The sequence below is a fragment of the Nicotiana tabacum genome, chromosome 13, assembly GCF_000715075.1.
Source record: "Nicotiana tabacum cultivar K326 chromosome 13, ASM71507v2, whole genome shotgun sequence".
In the NCBI taxonomy this organism is placed as follows: Eukaryota; Viridiplantae; Streptophyta; class Magnoliopsida; order Solanales; family Solanaceae; genus Nicotiana; species Nicotiana tabacum.
In genome coordinates, this window is record NC_134092.1 from 18,184,414 (window position 1) to 18,207,985 (window position 23,572).

Consider the following 23,572-nt stretch of genomic DNA (forward strand, 5'->3'; position numbering starts at 1 on the left):
GGGTGCGAATTTGGTCGGTTCGTTGTGTTTTAAATTAAATCGGTTGGGTTCGATCTATTTTGAATTAATTCAATTTGCTTTACAAGATTTATTTGATGCATAAATAAATACATGATAACCAAACTGAAAATGTTTGGTCCTTTCAAGGAAAAAATAACATTAACTAGATAAAAAAAAATTAGAAGCATATTCAAAAAAAAAAAATTGAGATCTAGAACAATAAATCATAAGCAAAAATACTTTTATAATCTAAATAACTAATAAAAATAGAATTTTATAGAGAGATAAAATACAAAAATGAAGATAAAAGAAGTTTAAAAAAAAAAAGAGAGAATAAAAGAAAATAATCTGGAAAAAGGGAACATGAAAAAAGTAAAAATGGCTTTGAATTATGAATAAATTGAGGGTCGATCCTAGGCCTTGAACTTGGCAAGGGACACTTCGGCCATGACACCTATGCACTGTGTGACCTAGGGTGCCACTGTTTTACTATATAATATTTTTACGTGAAATATCAATACGTACATAAAATTTTACCGGAGTGATCGGATGGCATACCACCCCTCTCTTCTACCTAGATCCGCCCCTGAATTGGACATCCTTTTGGATCTGCAGTAGTTTAGTATCCATATATTTCTCCTCAATTCTTCTTTATATAGTTGAACCTTTTTTGCTTTGATCATTTTTCTAATTGTTGGAGATTGCCATAATAGTTCAATCATCCATTTAGCCTCTTGAAATCCTTTATCTTCATCCTCTTGCTTAGTTTAATTTTTTAGCCACCGCTGTAAAAACTTCTTCAAACAACTTCCTTTGAGTATTTTTCAGTGTCGGAAGCGAATTCAGTATCTAGACTAAGTGGGTTCAACTTTAATTTGCACTAAACTAATGTATTGTTCGTGTCAAAAGTTCTGAATTCAGATAAACTCATTGTCATTGGCAACATCCGCCCCCCTGACTTATGTAGTTGTTGTCTTGAAATTTGTACAACTTTTTTCGTTGTATATGCGATTGTTTGGGTTCTTACAACTGATTCATACTCTGCTCGAGTGGTTGATCAGTAGAATATTTTTGTAGACAATTGTATCCAAAGGCGGATTCAAGATTTGATGGGTACGGGTGCCATGTATTTAATGTAAACTTATCAGTAGTCAAGTAGGTTGAATTAGGGTGTACATTTGGTCGGTTCGATTGCGTTTTTAATTAAATCGGTTGTGTTCGATCCATTTGGAATTAATTCGATTTACTTTACAAGATTTGTTTTATGCATAAATAAATACATGATTACCAAATTGAAAATGTTTGGTCCTTTAAGGAAAAACTAACATTAACTAGATAAAAAAAAATTAGAAGCATATTCAAATAAAAAAATTGAGATCTAGAACAATAAAACATAAGCAAAAATACTTTTATAATCTAAATAACTAATAAAAATAGAATTTTATAGAGAGATAAAATACAAAAATGAAGATAAAAGAAGTTTTAAAAAAAAAAAGAGAAGAAAAGAAAACAATCTGGAAAAAGGGAACATGAAAAAAGTAAAAATGGCTTTGAATTATGAATAAATTGAGGGTCGATCCTAGGCCTTGAACTTGGCAAGGGACACTTCGGCCATGACACCTATGCACTGTGTGACCTAGGGTGCCACTGTTTTACTATATAATATTTTTACGTGAAATACCAATACATACATAAAATTTTACCGGAGTGATCGGGTGGCATACCACCCCTCTCTTCTACCTAGATCCGCCCTTGAATTGGACATCCTTTTGGATCTGCAGTAGTTTAGTATCCATATATTTCTCCTCAATTCTTCTTTATATAGTTGAACCTTTTTTGCTTTGATCATTTTTCTAATTGTTGGAGATTGCCATAATAGTTCATCATCCATTTAGCCTCTTGAAATCCTTTATCTTCATCCTCTTGCTTAGTTTAATTTTTTAGCCACCGCTGTAAAAACTTCTTCAAACAACTTCCTTTGAGTATTTTTTAGTGTCGGAAGCGAATTCAGTATCTAGACTAAGTGGGTTCAACTTTAATTTGCACTAAACTAATGTATTATTCGTGTCAAAAGTTTTGAATTCAGATGAACTCATTGTCATTGGCAACATCCGCCCCCCTGACTTATGTAGTTGTTGTCTTGAAATTTGTACAACTTTTTTCATTGTATATGCGATTGTTTGGGTTCTTACAACTGATTCATACTCTGCTCGAGTGGTTGATCAGTGAAATATTTTTGTAGACAACTGTATCCAAAGGCGGACTCAGGATTTGATGGGTACGGGTGCCATGTATTTAATGTAAACTTATCAATAGTCAAGTAGGTTGAATTAGGGTGTACATTTGGTCGGTTCGATATATTTTTAATTAAATCGGTTGTGTTCGATCCATTTGGAATTAATTCGATTTACTTTACAAGATTTGTTTTATGCATAAATAAATACATGATTACCAAATTGAAAATGTTTGGTCCTTTAAGGAAAAACTAACATTAACTAGATAAAAAAAAAATTAGAAGCATATTCAAATAAAAAAATTGAGATCCAGAACAATAAAACATAAGCAAAAATACTTTTATAACCTAAATAACTAATAAGTAATAAAAATGAAATTGTACTGATTCTTTCCATGCAAATCCAAGTCTTCACCTTGTTCTTGCCCTTTTCTTAAATCCCACAAAAGCACAAAGTATTAGCTAGGCCTGGTTAGGGGTTTCTCTTACACAGATTTTGAGGTTTTAGCTACTTTATATGGTTTGCTTACTGCTTGAACTTCTTGTTCCACCGTGGATTTGCGTTAAATCTATTAATTCTCCTTTTTGCTAGTTATTCTATAGTATTTACTTCCTCCGTTGATTTTTAATTGTCGATTATACTAAAAATATATTTTTATTTTTACTTGTTCACTATATTAAATTAAGACACAAACAATCTTTTTTTCTTGTTTTACCCTTATAATTAACTACTTATTGCCTAAATTATTTTTCAAGACTTTTGAAAATGCTATCATTATTATGGGTAAAATTATAAAATACATACTTCATTTATTTAAAAAGAAGTACAAAATCATAAGTGAACAACTAAAAATAAACGGAGGGAGTAATTAATTAATTAAAAAGACTATATATAACAGATAGAGTTAGAAAAGAAAAATGTACAATGAACCAATAGAAGGAAAATAAGTAAACTTAAAACTTCAAAATCTCAACGTGCAAGTATAGTAGTTAATAATTCAGAGAATAAAAATACTTTACTAACGTTCTTTTCATCTGTCTAAATATTGGTGGTCCTAGAATTATCTAATACTTGTGTTAGTGAGAATTATTATGTATTTTATTGTTATGAACTCGAATTCACAATACAAAGCAAACGAGGGAAATGATCGGTTTAATTCATAAACTCAAGGAGTCAATCCTTACAATAACAAAAACTAGAACTAAGAAAGAGATTCAGAGAAGAAGGATAGAGAGACCCGAGAGAGAACATAAAGAGATAGTCCAGGGGAAGAGCAAGAAGCCAGAAGAACGGAGATGAGAGGGCAATAATACGCATAATCCCAAAATCACTGACCACTATTCTTTTTGATAGAATTGTTGTTGGGCTTATTGATCAACCCAGATCCCAAAATTAGCCTGACATTATTGCTTGTTCTAAGCCCAATAGCTCTTCTCAGCCCAATAGTTATTTGTGTGTTGATATCCTTATTGGCTGGGGTTGATTAGTCAAGATACTCGCAAGTTGGCTCGGACACAAATAGTGTTCTTAAAAAATGCTTTAACTACGATATTCTTTTTCACTGCAGTTCTGATCCAATGAACTAGGAGTATACTTTCTAATGTATTAGATGAAAAGCTATGACCTTGGTTACAACTCCCCAACAACCGTAACCCTAAATACAAGAAACTCAAGCTTGGTTATCCAAAGCATATATAACACTATTCCCTTAGGATTACTCACTACAAAAAAAAATTGGAATTAGCTACGAACATCATCGCTAATCTGTCGCTAAAACGCCCGTAGCTAGTAGAATTTCTTGATAATCCGTTGCTAAATAATATTAGTAACGGATTTTTCTGTTTAACTACAGAATTTGTCCGTCACTAAAACCTGATTTTTTAGTAGTGACTTGTCACCATGTTTTTACACTTTCCTTAACAAAATATTAATTAGAAAATAAATTAAATAAATTATCCTTGTTTATTGCTCAATATATTAGTATTACTCTTGCTTTTATTATATTTTTCTCTCTCCACATTAATTAGAGTAAGATTTAAGGTGAAATTTTTTAATCATAATGCTTTCTTGATTTTCTAAAATGACAAGTATTTTAGACCAATTATTTTTATTAACCATGACAACTAAAAATGATCGGAGAGAATATTTATTTCTGGAATTCCAAAAGTTTATGTGAGCCAAGTATATTCTCCAAATCTTAACCAACGCGAAATTTCCAGCTAATTCTTTTAAAACCATTGAAACATGTAACCAATATATATCATTCATTGCTTGTAGCTAGCTCAAATGTTATAGCAAACACCATCCACAACCTATTCATTTCTATTGGCCTTTATTTACACGTTTTTCCCATCTTTTTCGTTTTATATAAATTAAATCAATTCCTTCTTTTCTTTCCATTAAAACACAAACAAAAATCTTTCAAGAGAAAGAAGAAGGGAGAAGAAAGAAAATTAACAAAAAAATTATAAATATTCATCTTTCTTTTTCCTTCCCCTCCTTTCAATCAAAACACAAAGAAAAATTTTATTTTATTTTTGTCTCTTGCAAAAATGGCCAACGGGAAATTGGTTACCTTAATGGTGATCTTTTGCCTGTTGGTGGCCACAGATGCAACAATAAAAGTCACAAATGCACCTGAAAAAAGTAATGTGAATTACTCTTTGCCACAATGTTATTATGAATGTTTGCAAATTAGAGTTTTCACATTGACTGAATGCCAAAGAGAATGCAGAAAGGCTTGTAAATTGTACAATAATAATGTCTAGCAGGGCATCAAATGGGGCACATATGAGAGAGGATATCATTTTTTGATGTATCATTTTTGCAAAGGTAGATTTTTTCAATATATAAATAACTTTTTTCCTAGATTTCTTTTTTGGTTCTTTTTTCTTGGTGGATTTTTTGTTTTTGTTTTTGTTTTTATTTATCCTTGTAAATTATATCTTATATAAATATTTAGTATTGACCGTTGTTTTGTTTTAAGTTAAATGAAAGAAATGTTTTTTCGTTGGTTAAGGCCAGGACACGAAAGAAAGGATTTACTTCTTGAAATTCCAAGTAAAATAAAGGTTACATTAATCGGTTGGCCAATAATATCTCGATCTTTAACTATAAAAACTAGAAGAGAGAAGCATTGTTATTCAATTCACAGCAAATTAGTTCCAATGTATTCCGTGGAATTAGTCAAGTTGTCGCGGACATTGGTTAAATTTAAATATAAAAAAAAAAAGCAAATAAGTCTAGAAAAATTTGACAATTGCCTTGAGATGTTTCTCTGCTAAAACTGTGGGACAGCACAAAGTTCAATTCCAATGCAGGGCAGCTTTGGCGTAACTACTAAAATTGTTGTCATGTGACCAGGAAGTCACAGATTCGAGCCATGGAAACAACCTCTTGCAAAAATACAGGATAAGGCTGAGTACAATAGATCATTGTGTTCCGAGCCTTCCCCGGACTATGCGCATTGCGGGAGCCTAGTGCACCGGACTGCCCTCTTTTAGTATTTTCCTTCCAATGTTGACATGTACAAGATTAAGATTTCATTGTCCTATCTTTCGTTAATTAAAAAAGGAGGGTTAACAATACACTGTCCTAGCCTTCTGAAAAGGTAACATCTCAAAAACATGTATTAAAGACTTACGGCTTAGACAAAAATTGCAAAAGCATTCATCTCCAAGCAGAAGAAGTTGCTAAAGCTCTGTTCTTCCATCCAAGATAAAGCGCGCCCTTGCTCTCCGCAATCCTATAATTCGAGCTATAGTCCTTCAACATGTCGTTGATAGCTTCACCAACTGATGGACTCAAGGGGCATGGCGTAAATCCAGCCATCTTAAGTCTCATACTCCACTTGCCAAAAAGTTCATGTCTTTCCACTCTGTCGGCGCCCTCACATGCTATTATGTTCACAACATCTCGCGCCACACAATGCTCCTCTGCACTGATCCGTTGCTTATCATCCCTCGGGCGACCTGCATCAATTGACTCGAACATTGCTGTATAGTAGTCCAGAGTTTCGCGGAATCTTGGAACGAAAGCAGCAGTGTTGGTGTTAGATTCTTGCTCAACAAGGGTAACGATTTTCGGGGACAAGCTCTTAACCAGTCTTAATAGGCGGTCTCGATGGTTTGCAGTGCTTACACTCTCGTCGGGCATGTGGTGCAGAATGTAAGGAAAGTTAACTGCCAAGGCTTCTCCATTTCTAATATAAAGGTTTTCTAGCTCAACCTCATAGCCCGATATTGCAGCAGCATGGAATTCAAAAGGCACTCGACATGATTCAGCGACTTTTGCTAGCCTTTCACCGACTAGCTGAAGTCCTCCTCCGCGTGCATGAGCTGATTGTGAATCATCAACACCTGTGATGCGGACGGATGGGGGCCCACCAGGTCGACGAGCAAGACTCTGGATAAGGAACATCCACTGACTTCCCTGTGCAATTTGAAAATCAATTATATGAAGTCTGTTCTCGTTCGCCATGGCTTCGTCGATCACGACGTTGGCGGACGTGTAAGCGAATTTGTAGTAAGGGCAGATGTGATAGAGGACTTGCATGTAAGATAACAATTCTGAATTAGTTGGTTCTTTGCACTTCAGCTTTTTGTATATGATACTTCCTGACGAAAATAGTCTTGCCCTAATCCCTTCCAACATATACGCACTCAATCGTTGCATAGGTTCCCCGGAAACCGATACTTTGTGCTCTAGGACATTCATCAGAACTTCTGCGGCCGGGAAATAAGCATCCGACACTGCTTCAGCACAGGCGAGGAGCAGCTCTTTCACGTCCAAGCTCGATGCGATTTCCAATACTCGATTCCACTTTGTTGGGGAAGAAGGTTCAGAGACCACATCATTAAAAGAGCAACAACTGCTGTCATCAATATCAGATTCAGGGCCTAGCAACTTATTTGCCATCTCACTTAGCACACCATCAACTCCCGAACAGCCACTCAAAGGTGAACCGTAAGTGTTGTCCGAGGAATGATGCTGATCTGAAATGGTTGACTGAGAATATTGGGGAGAGAAGGGACTCCAGTTGGAAGAGACGCTTACTGCAGGAGGCGAGTCGTAGATGACATATCCGGCAGCAGGCAAGGAGTCCAGAGTGAAGAACTGTTCGTTCTGCGACTGACAAGAGAACTGTGTCCCTGAGCTGCTAGTATCATTGGAATTGTTGTTAAAAACATAGTAATATTGCTCAACTTTCTCCATCGGTCTCTGGGATGCCTGCATCTGTGAATAAGTTATAGACTCGCTTCGAATTGGCTAGGATACTTTAGGATAAATTCACGGTACTGTTTCAGAGCAAAGCTATCTTTGATTTGGTAAAGTACACACTTAGTGAAGCAGGTGCGTTAGCGATCTGCAGACGTCTCTTTGTTAAAAGTAGTCACAACATCTCAAAGGGTTTTCGGCAGACAGGTCGAATGTCAAAACCAACAAAAAACTGCCAATTAAGAAAATCATGATCAGTTACTTGAATCTTGATGAACTAGAATTAGGTAAAATGCGGTAAATGCAACAGGAGATTTTTCACTAAAGAACAAAGAACAAAAATGTAAATTGAATCAATGTCGATGCAGGTCTGATCAATATGTGACGCTCTTAACCAAACGTAGCAGTTGGAAAAGGGCTATACGAAGACAAGTAAGAAAGCATCGACATCTTTTATCATACAGTATGACAAAAAGTAGCAGAAAAATAATAAATACACTAAACAAACAACAGCAGCAAGAAGGTATTATCATTCATCTCAGCCCAAATATCATGAAGACGAAGGACAGTTCATCAAATCAGAACATCCAAATACAGCTCTCAAACTCCACAGTGATTTATATCTCACAAACTGTGGCCATCCCTTCACCGGGCACGGAGCTAGAAGGTCAGGTACCGTCGGTTCAGTAGAACCCAGTAGCTTTAATCCAAACTTTGTATTTGTATTAATAAATGCACTAAATATATTTAAAAGTTAAAGTCAGAACCCAGTTACTAACACCTGATATCGCTATCATAAAATTTAGAAATTTGCATACCTAATTGAGGGAAGACACATTTGAAAAAAGAAGTGTAACCAACTCACATCAAGAAAAGAACAAGGAAAGACAGCTAATGCACTAAAAGATTAATTCGTTATCTGTAACTACTAAATGAAGTAATAATAAAAGAACTAATTGCAGTGGCAGGCTTACCAAATACTCACAAAATTATCAAAAAGTAAACAAAAAATTAAAATCAAAAACTCATTACTCATTACTCATTACTCATTAGCCATTCCCCTCATAGGCTTAGAAATGGGAAAAGGTAATAAAAAGAAAGTATTTCAGATTTGTGAACAAATGCTATGCCTAACATCAGATTTCCATTAATACACTATGAAGAGTAGATAATCTTCACAATCTTCAGATTCTCAAGTAATCAAATTGTCATCATAAAGAGCTAGGTACAGATCACTTTTATCCCGCAGCTAAAACTATTTAGCTTTGGTAGCCGCAAAAGTATATAAAATTTGTATATTTTTTGTATATAACATACAGAAATGTATATACATACATTTTTTAGACTGCTATTATTTTGAGAGCGGCTATATAGTGTCATTTTCCCTAAAGAGATAGCATTTCATCAACAAATTGACCCCCAACCCCCACCCCCACCCCCACCCCCACCCACCCCCCACCCACGAAAAAGAAAAAGAAAACCACACAAAAGAAGAAAAAACAAAATAAAATAAGGGACTTGTAAATCTTGATCAATGTATGTACAAAAACATTCAGATCATTGACTACTGAAAAATTAACTTAGTAAAGTGATAACTTAGCATATGACATCAAACTTATGGTAACTTGAGGGAAATTAGACAATTGGAAAATATTTGGAAAAGACAGAAACTTTTTTCCTGAAAATAAAAAAACAGAACCAACAAGAAAAAAAAGAATATAAAACCAAAAGCAGACCTGGAAATAACCAAAATTCTTACAATTGAAGAATAAATTCAGAAAAAACACAGACAAGAAAGCCTTCAAGTTTATAACCTCTTACCACAAACATTAAAAGCAACAAATTTCCATTCAAAACTTGGATTTCAAGATTGAAACAGAAACTTAAACTATAAACAAAGTCAAGCGCTTGCATTTAATAGCTAACTAATTACTTGGACTAATCAAAGCTCCATACAAAATCAAATAATATCTAGTACTAAATAATAGATAAAGAGAAGCAAGAATCAAATTAGATAGTATTACAAACCTTCAAAAGATTGTGTCTTTTTTGATGAATTCAGATTTTTTTTTTGTTCAAAGAATAAAGAGAGGACTTTTGTCTAATTTTGATGATTGAAGAGATGAAAGTCTGTTGAGAGATTTTGGTGCTTATTATATAGTCAAAATTATGACTTTACAAAAAACAAATACTGATTAAATATTAAGGGCTGGTTTCTTGTTGATAACTACTGGAACTGCCCCTCCACCAACATGTAGACCACAGTTTGCTGGCATCCACGTGCGCAGTCTCTATTCCTAGTCTTAGTTTTTATTTTTTTATTTTTTTATTTTGTTATCTTCTCCTTTAGTCTTAGTTTTTTTTATTTACTTTTTTTCATGTCAGTTCAGAATATACTCTCCGCGGTGAGAGACTCAAACTGTCTCTGAATGATGTAAAGCAGCAACAAACAAAAACTAGTATCTCGTTTCAATTTAAATGATAGTTGTCACAAAATTTAGGGAAAAAAAAAAGATTTTTAAAATATGTAATCTTAAAAATTTAATGGGCAAAAGTTTTATAGGACCATAACATTTGTGTGACTATAAAAGTTTTTTATTAAGGATAAAGTGGGTAAAATAAAAAATTTAAAGTTAAGTTGTATCCAAATATAAAAATGCGTCATTCTTTTTAAAAATAACTAATAAGGAAAGTATTCGTTTAAATTGAAACGAAATGAGTAAGTTAATTGAACTTGGCCAAATGGTTAGAGAAAATAACGCTTTTATTTATTTTCTTTAAATATGTAACAGTAACATTAATTCTTCTATATGTAACTTTGCTTTTCTTTTTTTCTTTTCTTTTTAAATAAAGAACGTGATAATATTTTGTACGTAATTGATTGTGATGAGATTTGAATTCAGGATCTTTGTATACTCTAATATCATGTCGAATTGAATGATCGTCTCAAGTAAAAATATAAGAGGTGAAACGATTTACTCAATTGAAAGTGAGAATATCAGAGTTAATGTTTGTGAAGTGGGACGTGCGTTTGTTTGTAGGGATGTAACAAATAAGTAAAAAATTACAAATGAAACTAAGTTTAGCCCCTTTTAGTTTCTTTTCTTAGTGGACTTGGGATTTCTTTTTACTTTTCTTTTCAAAAAATATAAAATGTCGGAGAAGTTTTTGAAAAGTATTGTTTGGAGAAATGATGTGTATTTTGATTACTTGTTGAGAAACGTTTTTGGACAATATTTTGTGTTAGTAATTGTAAAACCTATTTTTGGGTTTCTGAAATAATTTCAATTTTATTTCTCATTGTCAGGTGTTGCATGTTGACTTAATGCATAAACTTACAAATTTTCGACTTCTCATCTTTGTAAAGAATAGTAGAAAAAAAGTATTATTTGGAGATATTCTGTTGGCCCAAGATCGTTAACTAAAGATTTAATTAAAGTAGAGGAAGGTTTGAACAGAGACAGAAAATTTTGGAGAGGAGAACTCTGTTTAGGAAAGAAGGTTTTCTTGATTTTGACTTAGTTACAAATATCTAACACTACTCATATTTATACTTGTCCGGGGATAATTCTAAATATAAAATATCTAGGCAATTCTACCATCTTCTACTAATATCTTCCTTAAATATTCAAGATTCTAGAATATCTAGATATTTTTTAGTACAACAAATATCAAAGATATTACTTCATAACTTTCTAGAAACTCTTCTAATTATCTATAAATTTTACTCTTCCAAAAAATCAACTTTATTTTTTCACAATTTTCACTATGATTCTTCAAAAAAAATCATGTTTAAGTAGAATTTAGTGACTCATCCCATTAATTAGGCGGTAGTCCTTTTGAAGTTTTGATAAAAAAAACATTATATATAATTTATAACTAACCCAAGAGGCTTACTGTAGTCAGCCTGACATAATCACTTAACTCACCAAACTAGCAACAATGTATTAAAAGTCAGTTATGGCGTGTCTCTTTCGTCTTATTTGTTAAGTAGATTTTTGTGTCTTTTTAGTTTGATAGGTTTGGAAACATATACTCCCTCTATTTTAATTTATATAAACTTATTTGACTGCACACAAAAAGGGAAGACTTTTGAACTTGTAGTATACAATGAGTCACATATATTTTGTGTGGCTGTAAATTATTTTCAAATATAAAAACGGGTCATTTTTTTTTTTGCACGAACTAAAAAAAAATAGATTCACATAAATTAAAACGGAGAGAGTACAAAAGATTGCTTACTACACGTGCCCTATCTCTAAATTGATTTATGTACACCATTTACCGCTAGGGGCAGAGTTAGCATACGAGATATAAGCTTCGCCAAACCCGATAGTTTTAATCTAAACTCTTATCTATCTTAAAATTTTTATTAAATATATATGAATTATTAATTTAAAATCCAATAATTTAAACTAAATACAATCCCAAATCCGTTGACCCTACCAGCTAAGTAACACGATGTGCATTTATTTCTATTTTGAAGGGCTAAAACAATTACTACTGGTTTAAAATCCCAAACACCGTACAGTACTTTAGTTTTGGACTTCGAGAATGCTAACGTTAGCGAAAACATAGGCAGATTGCGTACGTACGCAAGTTATGGAAGCCAAAGCGTCAAATGAAAAAGTGCAAAGATTGTCATTTTCAGGGATACTATTTAATTATTAGTTAATACTTTTTTTGTTCTAAAATTTTTAATTAAAAATTATTATTCAAGACAATTCAGGATATCTTTGTCCTTAAAAATTGAATTAAAAATTTAAAAATTCAGGATACACTAACTAATTTCTAAATAAAAGTCTTTTAAAGTGACTACATAGTATCATTACGAAGTCAAATGGCAAGTCACGTAAATAAAACAGAAAGCAAGGTTAATATTTTGTGTGCTGATAAAGACCGCGTTTGGATTTGTTTTTATTCGCCAATCTTTGGTTCCCGGAAGGTGGAAGCCAACATTTATTTACACACACTAATAAATTAATTTTTCTCACATGTTTTTAACCAAATTCATTTTGTTATATATAAAGCACTTAATTGTAGTATAGTAACTTCTAAAAGACGAAATGATGATAATGACATGGAAACAAGAAATGACCTTCCCCTGGTCCTTCTCTTCTCTTACTTTTAATTATTTGCCTATTTTTAGATCCTCCTAAGTTCTTTCCTTTGTCATTTTCATTGCCTTTTTTTTTTTTGGTCATCTAATTCTTGTGCCATTTTCTGCTATGGTGTTCTATCTTGGGGCTAACTAGGGGTCAGTCATGATATAGAAGGTTCTTAGATTGTACATTTAAAAAAGTAGATGTAGTGATCGATGACGTACGACAAAATTTCGCATAGTAATATATGTTTATTTGTAATATTCTACTTGTAAAGGAATTTAGGTAAGAGATTGTGATAGCTTAAGACTTTATTTTTATCCAAAATTGGTGTTTAGCTTTAGCTTGTTGTATGTACATATTGTTGCTTAGAAAAATACTATTAGCACATATATACAGCAGAAAAGTTCATGTGAAACAGCGTCAAATGACAATCCTAATCAAAAGGTGTTCATTGATAGTTGTTTATTAATGATTCTTGTAGTACAACTTTTCATTCTAAGTATAAAATTACGCTTCACCATAGAACTCCTCATTCTAAATAAAACACTTTAGTCTAGTATGAGATATAAGAAGTATAGTACTCTGTATAAAATTTTAATATCATCTTAATACTTTGTTTGGTTAGCAAATCTGGTATAAGTTATCCCGGGATTAAAATTAGTATCGGGATAACTTATACCTTATAGAAGGTGGTATAATTAGTGCCGGGATAACTTATACCTTCTTCTTAGAAATTATGTCATTGTCATTTTTAATACAACATACCAAATAGTGGATAAAAAACAATATCAGAATAACTAATCTCATCATAACTAATCTCAGCATAACTTATCCCAGCATAACTTATCCCGGCATAAGCCGTATTCAAACCAAACGACCTCCGGCTTATGTCGGTATAAGTTATGCTGAGATAAGTTATGCTGGGATTAGTTATGCTGAGATTAGTTATCCTGGTATTATTTTTTATCCACTGTTTGATATGTTGTATTAAAAATAACAATTGTATAACTTCTAAGAAGAAAGTATAAGTTATCCATTCCCGGCACTAATTACCCCACCCTCTACAAGGTATAAGTTATTCCGGTACTAATTATAATCTCGGGATAACTATACTAGGTTTGTTAACAAAATAAAGTATTAAGATAGTATTAAATTTTTATACCAACACTATACCTTCTTATACCTCGTGCCAAACGACCCCTAAGGTAAGGAAGAATATTGAAGAAATTCTTTCAAGAAATATTTTCTACTGTCTAAAGCTTTCATTACTGAAAGACTAGACTTTTGGATTCCAAATGTTACATTGAATAGCTATAGAGACACTTATTTCCTCTTCTATTGTCTGAGTCAAAATCTGTGGCCTGAAAAAAGTAGTACTAATATTTTACTCGCCATTTTCCCAAAATGTTTAACCCAAAAAAATCATTCGTGGATATTGACTATAGAAGACGAGCATGAGCCAATTTCCCAACTTTTTTTTTATTTTTATTTTTTGCTTTTTTGGTGGTAATGGCTATACATAACTAGCATGATCATTTCATGTAGTTACATGGGATTAACAATACACAAAAAAGACAAACACAACATATTTTGACAAACCAATAGAAGGAAATAATTAAAAGTCACATCGATAAACCATTTGATTTCTAGAAGACTTACCCGTCAAAATATCTTTTATCATTTGAATCTTCTAATGGATGCGTCAATTTATGAAAGGAAAATGAAAATACGAAGGCAAGAGCAAATTCATTCAAGACCTACATAAACTAAAAAAATAAGGCCAAATACATAGGTAGTCCCTTAAACTTGTCCAAATATTTTATTTAGACACTTCAATTGTGCTTTGTTCCTATTGAACCCCTAAACTCTGGTCAAACTGTGCCAGTTATACATGTCTAGCTAACATGGCAGAGTGTGTGTACAACACTCATTTTGAGCGCGTCAAGCCAATATTTTTTAACATAAAATTTTGTTCTACTTCTTCCTCACTCTCTTTCCCTGCCACCACCTTTCACCAACATCCGCCACCCTTCCTCTTCCCTAGTAGTTTAGCGCCACAAAAACAGAACAGAAAACACTCTTTCATTCATCATTTCCTTCTTTCTGTTTTTCTATTTGTTGGTGTCAAATCCTTAACAGTTAAGGTTAAAATATTTTGCCACGCCGGAATATTCGTCACTTATCTTAATTGCAATTGTTGAACAACTGTCACTGTCAAGTGATTTCTTTAATCTCTGGTAATATAAAAACCCCAACACTCAACGCTGTCACACCACATTAGAGTTGGAAACTCAATAAAGATGAAAGATAGTGGTACTATTTTCTGATAAATACTATACCTAGTTCACATAATACTTGAAGAATTGATATGAACCAATTTTCTTTCTTTTGCTCTACTTTTGTTATCCGATCAAAATCAAAATTTAGAAAATAACTTTCTATATGAAAATAGAAGACAAAGAAAAATAGAAGAAAGGAATAGGAGAGAGAAGTTATGAGAACAAGAAAGAATACACCTAAGAAATCTCCACAAAATTTCCATTATGCAATATCTTATCACTGTAATTTGGAGTCATCTCCGCAAAATTTTTATTACGTAACACAATACGGAAAAAGTGATAACTGATAAGGATCAGAAGAAAAAGAGCAGGGGACGGGGTAAGAAGGAGACGAAAGGGGGAAGGGGCGAAGGGGAGATTTTTGGGAAAAAATATTTTCTTATTTATTTTTCACGTGTCACATACTGATTCGTCTATTTAGCCGGAGGAGTTTGACAACACGCTCTTAAGCTGTTTTTGAAATTGTGCCAAACGTGTTTTATAGGCACACTTAAAGTTGAGTTTAGGTGTTCAATACGAACAAAGTTTAATTTAGGTGTCCAAATGAAAAAAGACGGACAAGTTTAAGAGGCTACTTATGTATTTTGCCAAAAAATAACATGCATTCTTGGGGAAAGATTTCCATGAAAAATATTTTCTCAAAAATAGTGTTGTTAGAAACTATATTAATAATTAGCAAATCCAGTGGGGCCTAATTCAAGACTTCGCCAGTCTCCTACTTAGCCACATGTCCACCCATAATATTCTTAATTAAATTTTATAGAGTTTTAATTAAAGATAAGACAACAATGACAGGAACATTAAAAGCAGTGAACGTGTTTTTAAGTTACGTGTTTTTAAGTTACCAAATATGAATGAAGTTGGTTGAACATCATGTTTATGGGGTAGTGATCTGTAATAATTGGTTAATTATTAATCAGGGACAGCTCAATTGAATTGGTGGCCTAAAAGTAAATTATATTAAAAGACCCTGAAATTTCTTTTATAAAATCCATATAATATTGAGGCAAAAAAAACTTACATGACTTTGATATATTGGTGTGAGAGTAATGCATAATGTGTAGGTTAGACGCACGTCATATGGTGTTGAACTTTTCCGTATACATAAAATATAGCATTAAGTGAAAATGATAAAGGGGTGAGCCTATTATCTATCGTGTTTTGAACCTTACAACACTTACCTCAGGAATTTTTTAGTTGAAAAAGATGAAACACGAAAGAACTTACTTTTCAGATGTGTGGATCAATCAAATATGACAAAAAAAAATATATAATTTAGAGAATTTGAGTTGAAATTAAAAAATAAAATAATAAAATATATGATAAAAGACTATACATTAAGGAAGAAAAATAAAATTAACGAGAAGGTAAAGGTGCTGCAGGCTGACGATGCTGCCAATGATCCCATCACTCAAAACCTTGTATTTTCAATTTGCGCTCTGCATTCATTCTTAGGAAAAAATGAATGTAAACATCTATTTATCTCGTGTGTCTGACCTTAGCACTTAGCAGTCAAGAAGATGAAAACGAAGCACTACTTGGTCATTTCCTATTTGCTTAAGACAATGAGAAAGATTTCCCTTCAGGTGGAAGATATGCAGATCTTTACCTAAATAGTCGTCCATATTCACTGTTTACTTTTTCTAACCATATACATAGTTTATATATTAATTATACACAATTATACACATATAGTACATAAATTATGCATATATTATACCCACAGGCGGATCCAGAATTTAATGCTTATGGGTTCCTGCAAGGACCTCAAGTAAATTTTCACTAATAATTGGGTTCACATTCAAACATTTATAGATATTTAGTAAATTTTTCGAACACATTTACACTGTTAGGACAAAATTTACTGGGTTCACGTGAACCCGTTGGTCGAAATGTAGATCCGTCCCTGATTATACCTCCACCGGCTATTTTTACGTGAACCCGTAGGTCGAAATGTAGATCCGTCCCTGATTATACCTCCACCGGCTATTTTTAGTTTAAGCGGTTGGGTGGGCGGCTATTTGAATTAATTCTTCTTGTTAATAAGGTTAAGGCAAAATACATAGTTTACCCATCGAACTTTTTACACACTCAACATTTCAAAAGTGTATCTAAAACACAATTTTTATTACGTGTCACTGGCGTGTTTTACACACATATGTGGCGAGTAGATAATTAAAATTTGGCAAAATGGCCTCTTATCCACTTAAACTTGCACCCAATTATCAATCCGGTAAAGAAACTTACAACTTTCCCATTTGAACATCTCAACTCGTATATATGTGAACTCGTAAACACCTTTGACTATTGACTATGCTTATGTGGTAAGAACACATGTGACTTGAACAAAGTGGGTGCAACTCACATAATTAGCGCGCGTGAGTACAATAATTTTGGATTAAATTTTTTTTACAATTTGGAAAAAAATAATAAATGAAAAAGAAAGAAAGAAAGAAAGAAAGAAAGAAAGGCGCCCATCCCATCCCTTTCTTTACCAGTACACCCTTTCCCCCTTCTTCCTCGACCACTGTCCACCAACCTCCCAACTAAGGTGTGCAGTAGAGAGATTGAGCTCAACAACTTGACCATTTGAGCATAAATTCCGTTCCAAGTGCAGGGAATTGAAAAAGAAAAACTCTATGTCATTCAAAAACCCATTTGAATCAAACCCAACAATTTTACTTCCAAATCAAACCCAACAGTTTTACTGTCACTAAGCACCCTTCAATTTTCTCCCAAGCTATTCTTCCACTAAAAGTCAAGGGTATAGTTGAGAGGGACATTAAGAATCCAAAACTTGCATGCCAATTTTCAAATTAGGCAAAAACAAAGAAAAAATCAATTTTGAAATTCCAGAAGAAAATCAACGATGGCTTCAGAGTGGGGGAGCATTCTGGTGTAGTTTTGTGGTGGTCCATGTAGTTGGTCGTCAGCGAACTGGAGGTGGCAGCTATTGGAGTTTTCTGGTGGTCAAAACTCAAAAATTCTATTCCTAATTGAATTTAATAGAAATAAGAAGAGAAGTAGAAAATGGATGAATGAAACTAACTAATTTATTGGATTTGGGGTTTGGTCGGAGGATTTTCTGGCAGTATCTTCTTTTACTGGTTTGGGAGGGAGGGGGGAGTGTTTGAGGGTAGAAGAACGTAAAAATAAAATGAACTTTTGATAAATTAATTTTAAAAGTGGGGACCACAAATAACACATGTCAAGCAATAAATGGTCTAGGATATGACGTGTTCGACATGTCAGCGCAATTGATATACACGCTCGATTGGATGTATTTATTAGTATTCATTCCGTCAAGTTGAGGTGTTTAAATGAGAAAATTATAAATTTGTTTACCTGTTGGCAATTGGGTGCAAGTTTAAGTGGTCATGAGGCCATTTTGCCTTAAAAATTTATGTCTTAAGTCTCTTTTTGACGCCACTTGTCCAACCTTTTCATTTTTTCATTTTGCTAAATTATTTTCTTTCTTTTTTAGAAAAAAATTCTACCAAGTCGTTTTCATCTTCTTCCAATTATTGCACCATCACCTTCTTGTATCACCATACCACCAAATATATTTGCCAAGAATTAAAGGAGGATAAAAAATAATCAAAGTTCTACATTCAACATAGAGAATCGCTGAATGACTGCGTCATAGGTGCGCTTTGTGGGTGGCCAAATCTGAAGGAAAAATTCATGGAGTTCTTCGTATATGTCGTGAGAATTTGTGGGTTCTAATTGGATTTGTGGAGTTTCTTCCATTTCAGCCATTGATGGGTTGGAAATTTTTGATTAATTCTTTTCTAGTCTTATTGTTGTTGGTGCAAGTAATTTCGGTACTCAATTATATTATCAATTAGATCAATTTGAAAGAAGGATGATACAAATAACTTTAGGGAAATATTTAATTGGTAATGATGATAGAAATTCAATGTCATCCTAATATTTTAAAAATTAAAACTAAAAAAGAATGTTTTATGGTTGATGCTGGTACAGAAGTACTCACTTGGGAGGGGAAACCATGGTGGTATAGCTTGGGAAAGATTAAGAAGATGGATATAGTTGTAAATTCAAATATTTTCTTTTTTTTTAAAGTCAATAACACGTATTAAATTATTATTGGTGCGTGTCTACAGTTGCTGAAAAATAAAAAGGTCACACTGAATAGATGTGTCTTAGATACACTTTAAAAATATTAGGTGTGTAAAAGATTTCTCGTGAAAGAAAGGTATGTAACAGGGATTTCGATACAAGTTTGATGGGTAAACTATGTATTTTGTCTAAGGTTAAGGTTACTTTTATATGCTTGTGTGATGACCCAAAATATCATATTTAAATTTTATACGTAATTCTGTGTTCTAAGACCTCGAAAAGTATTATTTATCATTCCTCGACTTGCGTGCGTAGTCCGTACAATTTTCCAAAAAGTTTTTATGTGAAAAATGGATTAAAATGTGAAATAGAGCTTTAAAAACTCAACTGAGTTGACTTTAGTCAACATTTTGAGCAAATGAACTCGGATCGGTACTTTGACAATTCCGGTAGTCCCGTATCGTGATTTGGGACTTGGGCGTATACCCAGAATTGAATTACGAGGTCCCTAGCTCGAGATATAGAATTTTGATGAAAAATTAAAGCTTGAAAGCTTAATGATTTTTAAGAAATTATTGATGTTGGATTTATTGACCTCGGGTCCGTATTTTAGTTTCGGAGCCCAGTATAGGTCCACTATAATATTTATGACTTGTCTGCCGAATTTGGTGAGAAACAGAGTTGATTTGACGTGATTCAGACGTCCGGTTGTAAAAATATAAGTTTTAAAGTTTTCTTGAAAATTTTCTTTGATTTGGTGTCCGATTCGTAGTTCTTGGTGTTATTTTGGCGATTTGATCACGCGAGCAAGTTCGTATGATGTTTTAGGACTTATGTGCAAGTCTGGTTTGGAGCCCGAGGGCTCGGGTGAGTTTCGGTTGGGTTACGGGATGATTTCGGACTTAGGAAATCTGGTATTCTGCAGACTTCAGGCTTCTGGTGTGTTCTTCTTCGCGTTCGCGAAGGTACTCTCGCGAAAGCGAAGAGTAAATTGGGGATGGCACGTTTTGTGCTTTGCGTTCGCGACAGAGTGACCGCGTTCACGAAGGCTTGAGGTTCAAAGCTTCGCATTCGCGAAGGGAAAGAGGCTGGCCAGGATAATTGCCTTCGCGTTCGCGAAGGGCATCTCGGATTCGCGAAGGCCAAGCTAGGCAAGCTTCGCGTTCGCGAAGAGTAAAATTGGATAACACAAATTTTTGCTTAGCGAACACGAGGCACTAACCGCTTTTGCGAAGGGTAAAAATCTCAGAAACGGAACTTAAGTTCTGAAAATGGGGTTTCGTCCCATTTTCAACTCTTTTTCATTTTTTAGCTCGAGTAAGGCGCTTTTGGGGCAATTTTTACGGGAAATTATTGGGATAAATGTTCCTTATCCTATATTGATTATATTTCATGATTTCATACTCATTTATATCATGAATCTGTGAATTTATGGAAGAAAAATCAGATTTTTATAAAATCTTCCAAAAACGAAAATTTAAGATTTGAAGGTCCATTTGATATCGGAATTGGATAATTTTTGTATGGTTGAACTCGTCTCGGAATGGGTGTTCGAATTTCGTAAGTTTTTTCGGGATTTGAGACGTGGGTCCCATTGTCGAATATTTTAATGAATTTCGGATTTTTATCCGAAAAATTTGTAAATTCATATGGAATTAATTCCTATGATTCGTATTGAGTATATCGAATTGTTTGTGAATAGATTTGAAGCTTTTGGAGACAAATTTAAAAGGAAAAATTGTGGTCGAGTAATTGATTGGAATTTGCAAAGCGAGGTAAGTGTCGTGGTTAACCTTGACTTGAGGTAATAGAATCCTTAAATTATTTGTTATATGAATTGCATGTGAACGACGTATAGGTGAGGTGACGAGTGTCTATACGTCGTCAAATTAATTGTTTGCCTGCTTACTTGAAAAATCATAAATTATTTTAAATCATGAATTAATTATTATAATAATTATTTTTCTCATATTCTTTGATAAATATTAATTCTTGAATTCCTGCATTAATTGTTACATGCTATTTGAATTATATGCCTTAATTGTTATTTGACATTTAGCATATTAAATATTAAACTGCATATTTTCTCTCTGATTTCCATAATAATTTGCTATTTGCCTTTGTTTGTTTCATAATTAAATTATAATTATTGTATGCTTGTTGTCTTATAATTTTATATTAATTGTTGCATTTATTGGGGAAATTTCTTCTATAAGAATTGATAAATAAAAATATTGGAGGAGCGGGTTGCACGCCGCAACATAATTGATTATAATGAATATATTGGAAGATCGGGTTGCACGCCGCAACAGACTTATTAAAAAGTTCATATTAGAGGATCGGGTTGCACGCCGCAACAGACTTATTATAAGTCCATATTGGAGGATCGGGTTGCACACCGCAACTGACTTGATTAAAATGAATACATTGGAGGAGCGGGTTGCACGCCACAACATAATTGAATGTGAATATATTGTGAGAGTGGGTTGCACGCTGCAACAGAATTGAATGTGAATATATTGTGAGAGCGGGTTGCACACTACAACGGAATTTGAATGTGAATATATTGTGAGAGCGGGTTGCACGCTGCAACAGAATTTGAATGTGGATATATTGTGAGAGCGGGTTGCACGCTGCAACAGAATTGATGGAAATGACAATTGGTTATGACTGTTGAGTTGGCTTTAATTATTATAAATGAATTACCTGATTTATTTCTATTATTGTTGTTGTTACTAATATTGCGTACAAGTAATGTAAGTGACCCGCCTTAGCCTCGTCACTACTTCGTCGAGGTTAGGCTCAGCACTTACCAGTACATGGGGTCGGTTGTACTGATACTACACTCTGCACTTCTTGTGCAGATTTTGGAGTTGGTCCCAGAGGCGTACCATAGACTTGCTCGGATTTCAGCTACCAGAGGAGACTTGAGGTATAACTGCATGGCGTCCGCAGTTCTGAAGTCCCCGTCTATTTTACTTTAGCTGTGTGTTTATTTCCAAACAACTTTATTTTATTTCAGACCTTTATTTGTATTATTCTAGAAGCTCGTGCACTTGTGACACTAAATTCTGGGATGGTATTTAGACACCGTTATTTTTATGGATTATTCATTATATTTCAAACTTTGCTTCTGCATTTGTTTCTTTGATTATTAATAATTTAAAAATTGATTAATATTATTCTAACGTTGGCTTGCCTAGCAAGTGAAAATGTTAGGCGCCATCATGGTCCGAAGGTGAAAATTTTGGGTTGTGACAGTTGGCATCAGGGCACTAGGTTACATAGGTCTCACGAGTCACGAGCAAGCTTAGTAGAGTCTGAAGGATCGGTACGGAGACGTCTGTACTTATCTCTCAGAGGCTATGAAGTTTAGGAACAATATGACTTCTTTCTTATTCTGTCGTGCGATTTTATTCTATCATCGATGATTGAACCATTCTACTCTTATTCTCTCGCAGATGGTGAGAACACATAATACCTCTACCGATGTCAGGGACCAGAACCCTCGGTGGAAACTATGGCCAGGGGTAGAGGTCTGAGGTCGTGCTAAAGGCCGAGGTAGAGCTCAGTCCAGAGCTCGAGCAGCTGCACCTGTTGAAGAACCTCAGGTGGACCTTCAGGAGGAGGTTCTAGTTCAGAATGTACCAGTTGGACCAGTTCAGGTCCCGGAAGGATTCATAGCTACTCCAGTACTTCAGGACGCTCTAGTCCGTTTGGTAAGTCTTATGGAGGGCGTGGCCCAGAATGGTACATTTCCAGTGGCACCAGCCGTCTCACAAGCTGGGGGAGGAGCAAATATATCTTTTCCCGTTCCGGAGCAGATGACTCCCCAGAATCAGGCTCCAACAGCCCCGCTAGTTGGGGTAATTCAGCCAGTTATTGCGGCACAGATCGGTGATAGGCCCGCCATATCTTTTGAGGCCTTATTGAGACTGGATAAGTTTACCAAGCTCTTTCCAGTTCACTTCAGCGGTACACCTTCTGAGGACCCATAGGATTATCTTGAACGCTGACATAAGGTGTTGCAGAACATGGGTATAGTTGAGACCAATGGGGTTGATTTTGCTGCATTTCAGATGACGGGTTCTGCCAAGAGGTGGTGGAGAGATTATACATTGACCCGAACAGTTGGATCGCCTGCACTTACATGGGAGCAGTTCTCTCAGCTATTTCTGGAAATGTTCCTCCCTATCACATTGAGAGAGGAATTCCGCAAGCAATTTGAGCGTCTACAGTAGGGCAGTATGACTGTTACTCAGTATGAGTCCCATTTTGTGGATTTGGCACGTCATGCTCTACTTTTACTACCTACGGAAGGAGAGAGAATGAGGAGGTTTATTGAGGGACTCACTCACCCTATCAGACTTCAGATGTCCAAGGAAACCGTAAGTGAGATTTATTTTCAGGCGGCTGCTAATGTCGCAGGGAGGATCGAGGTGGTTCTTGCACAGGAGAGAGGGCAGAGGTCCGATAAGAGGCCTCGTCAGTTCGGTAGTTTCAGTGGTGCCTCATCTGGAGGCAGGGGTAATTTTGGTATGAGTCATCCTCCCAGACCATTTCATTCAGCACTTCATGCATCTCCCGGTGCTTTAGG

The 23,572-nt window shown here is 34.4% G+C and overlaps 1 protein-coding gene across 1 annotated transcript; it reads right to left on the reverse strand.

The window, feature by feature from the left end:
* Positions 1-5,479: 5,479 nt before the first annotated feature.
* Positions 5,480-9,728, reverse strand: LOC107810552 (scarecrow-like protein 13). The gene is made up of 2 exons (XM_016635346.2): positions 9,480-9,728; positions 5,480-7,683 (listed from the first exon to the last, which is right to left on the reverse strand). The coding sequence occupies exon 2, from the start codon at positions 7,467-7,469 to the stop codon at positions 5,904-5,906; it is 1,566 nt and encodes a 521-aa protein (XP_016490832.1). The 5' UTR covers positions 7,470-7,683; positions 9,480-9,728; the 3' UTR covers positions 5,480-5,903.
* Between the last annotated feature and the right edge of the window lie 13,844 nt (positions 9,729-23,572).

Excerpts from the sequence above, each read along its gene's own strand:
- LOC107810552 (XM_016635346.2), bottom strand. The coding sequence starts at position 7,469 with ATGCAGGCATCCCAGAGACCGATGGAGAAAGTTGAGCAATATTACTAT.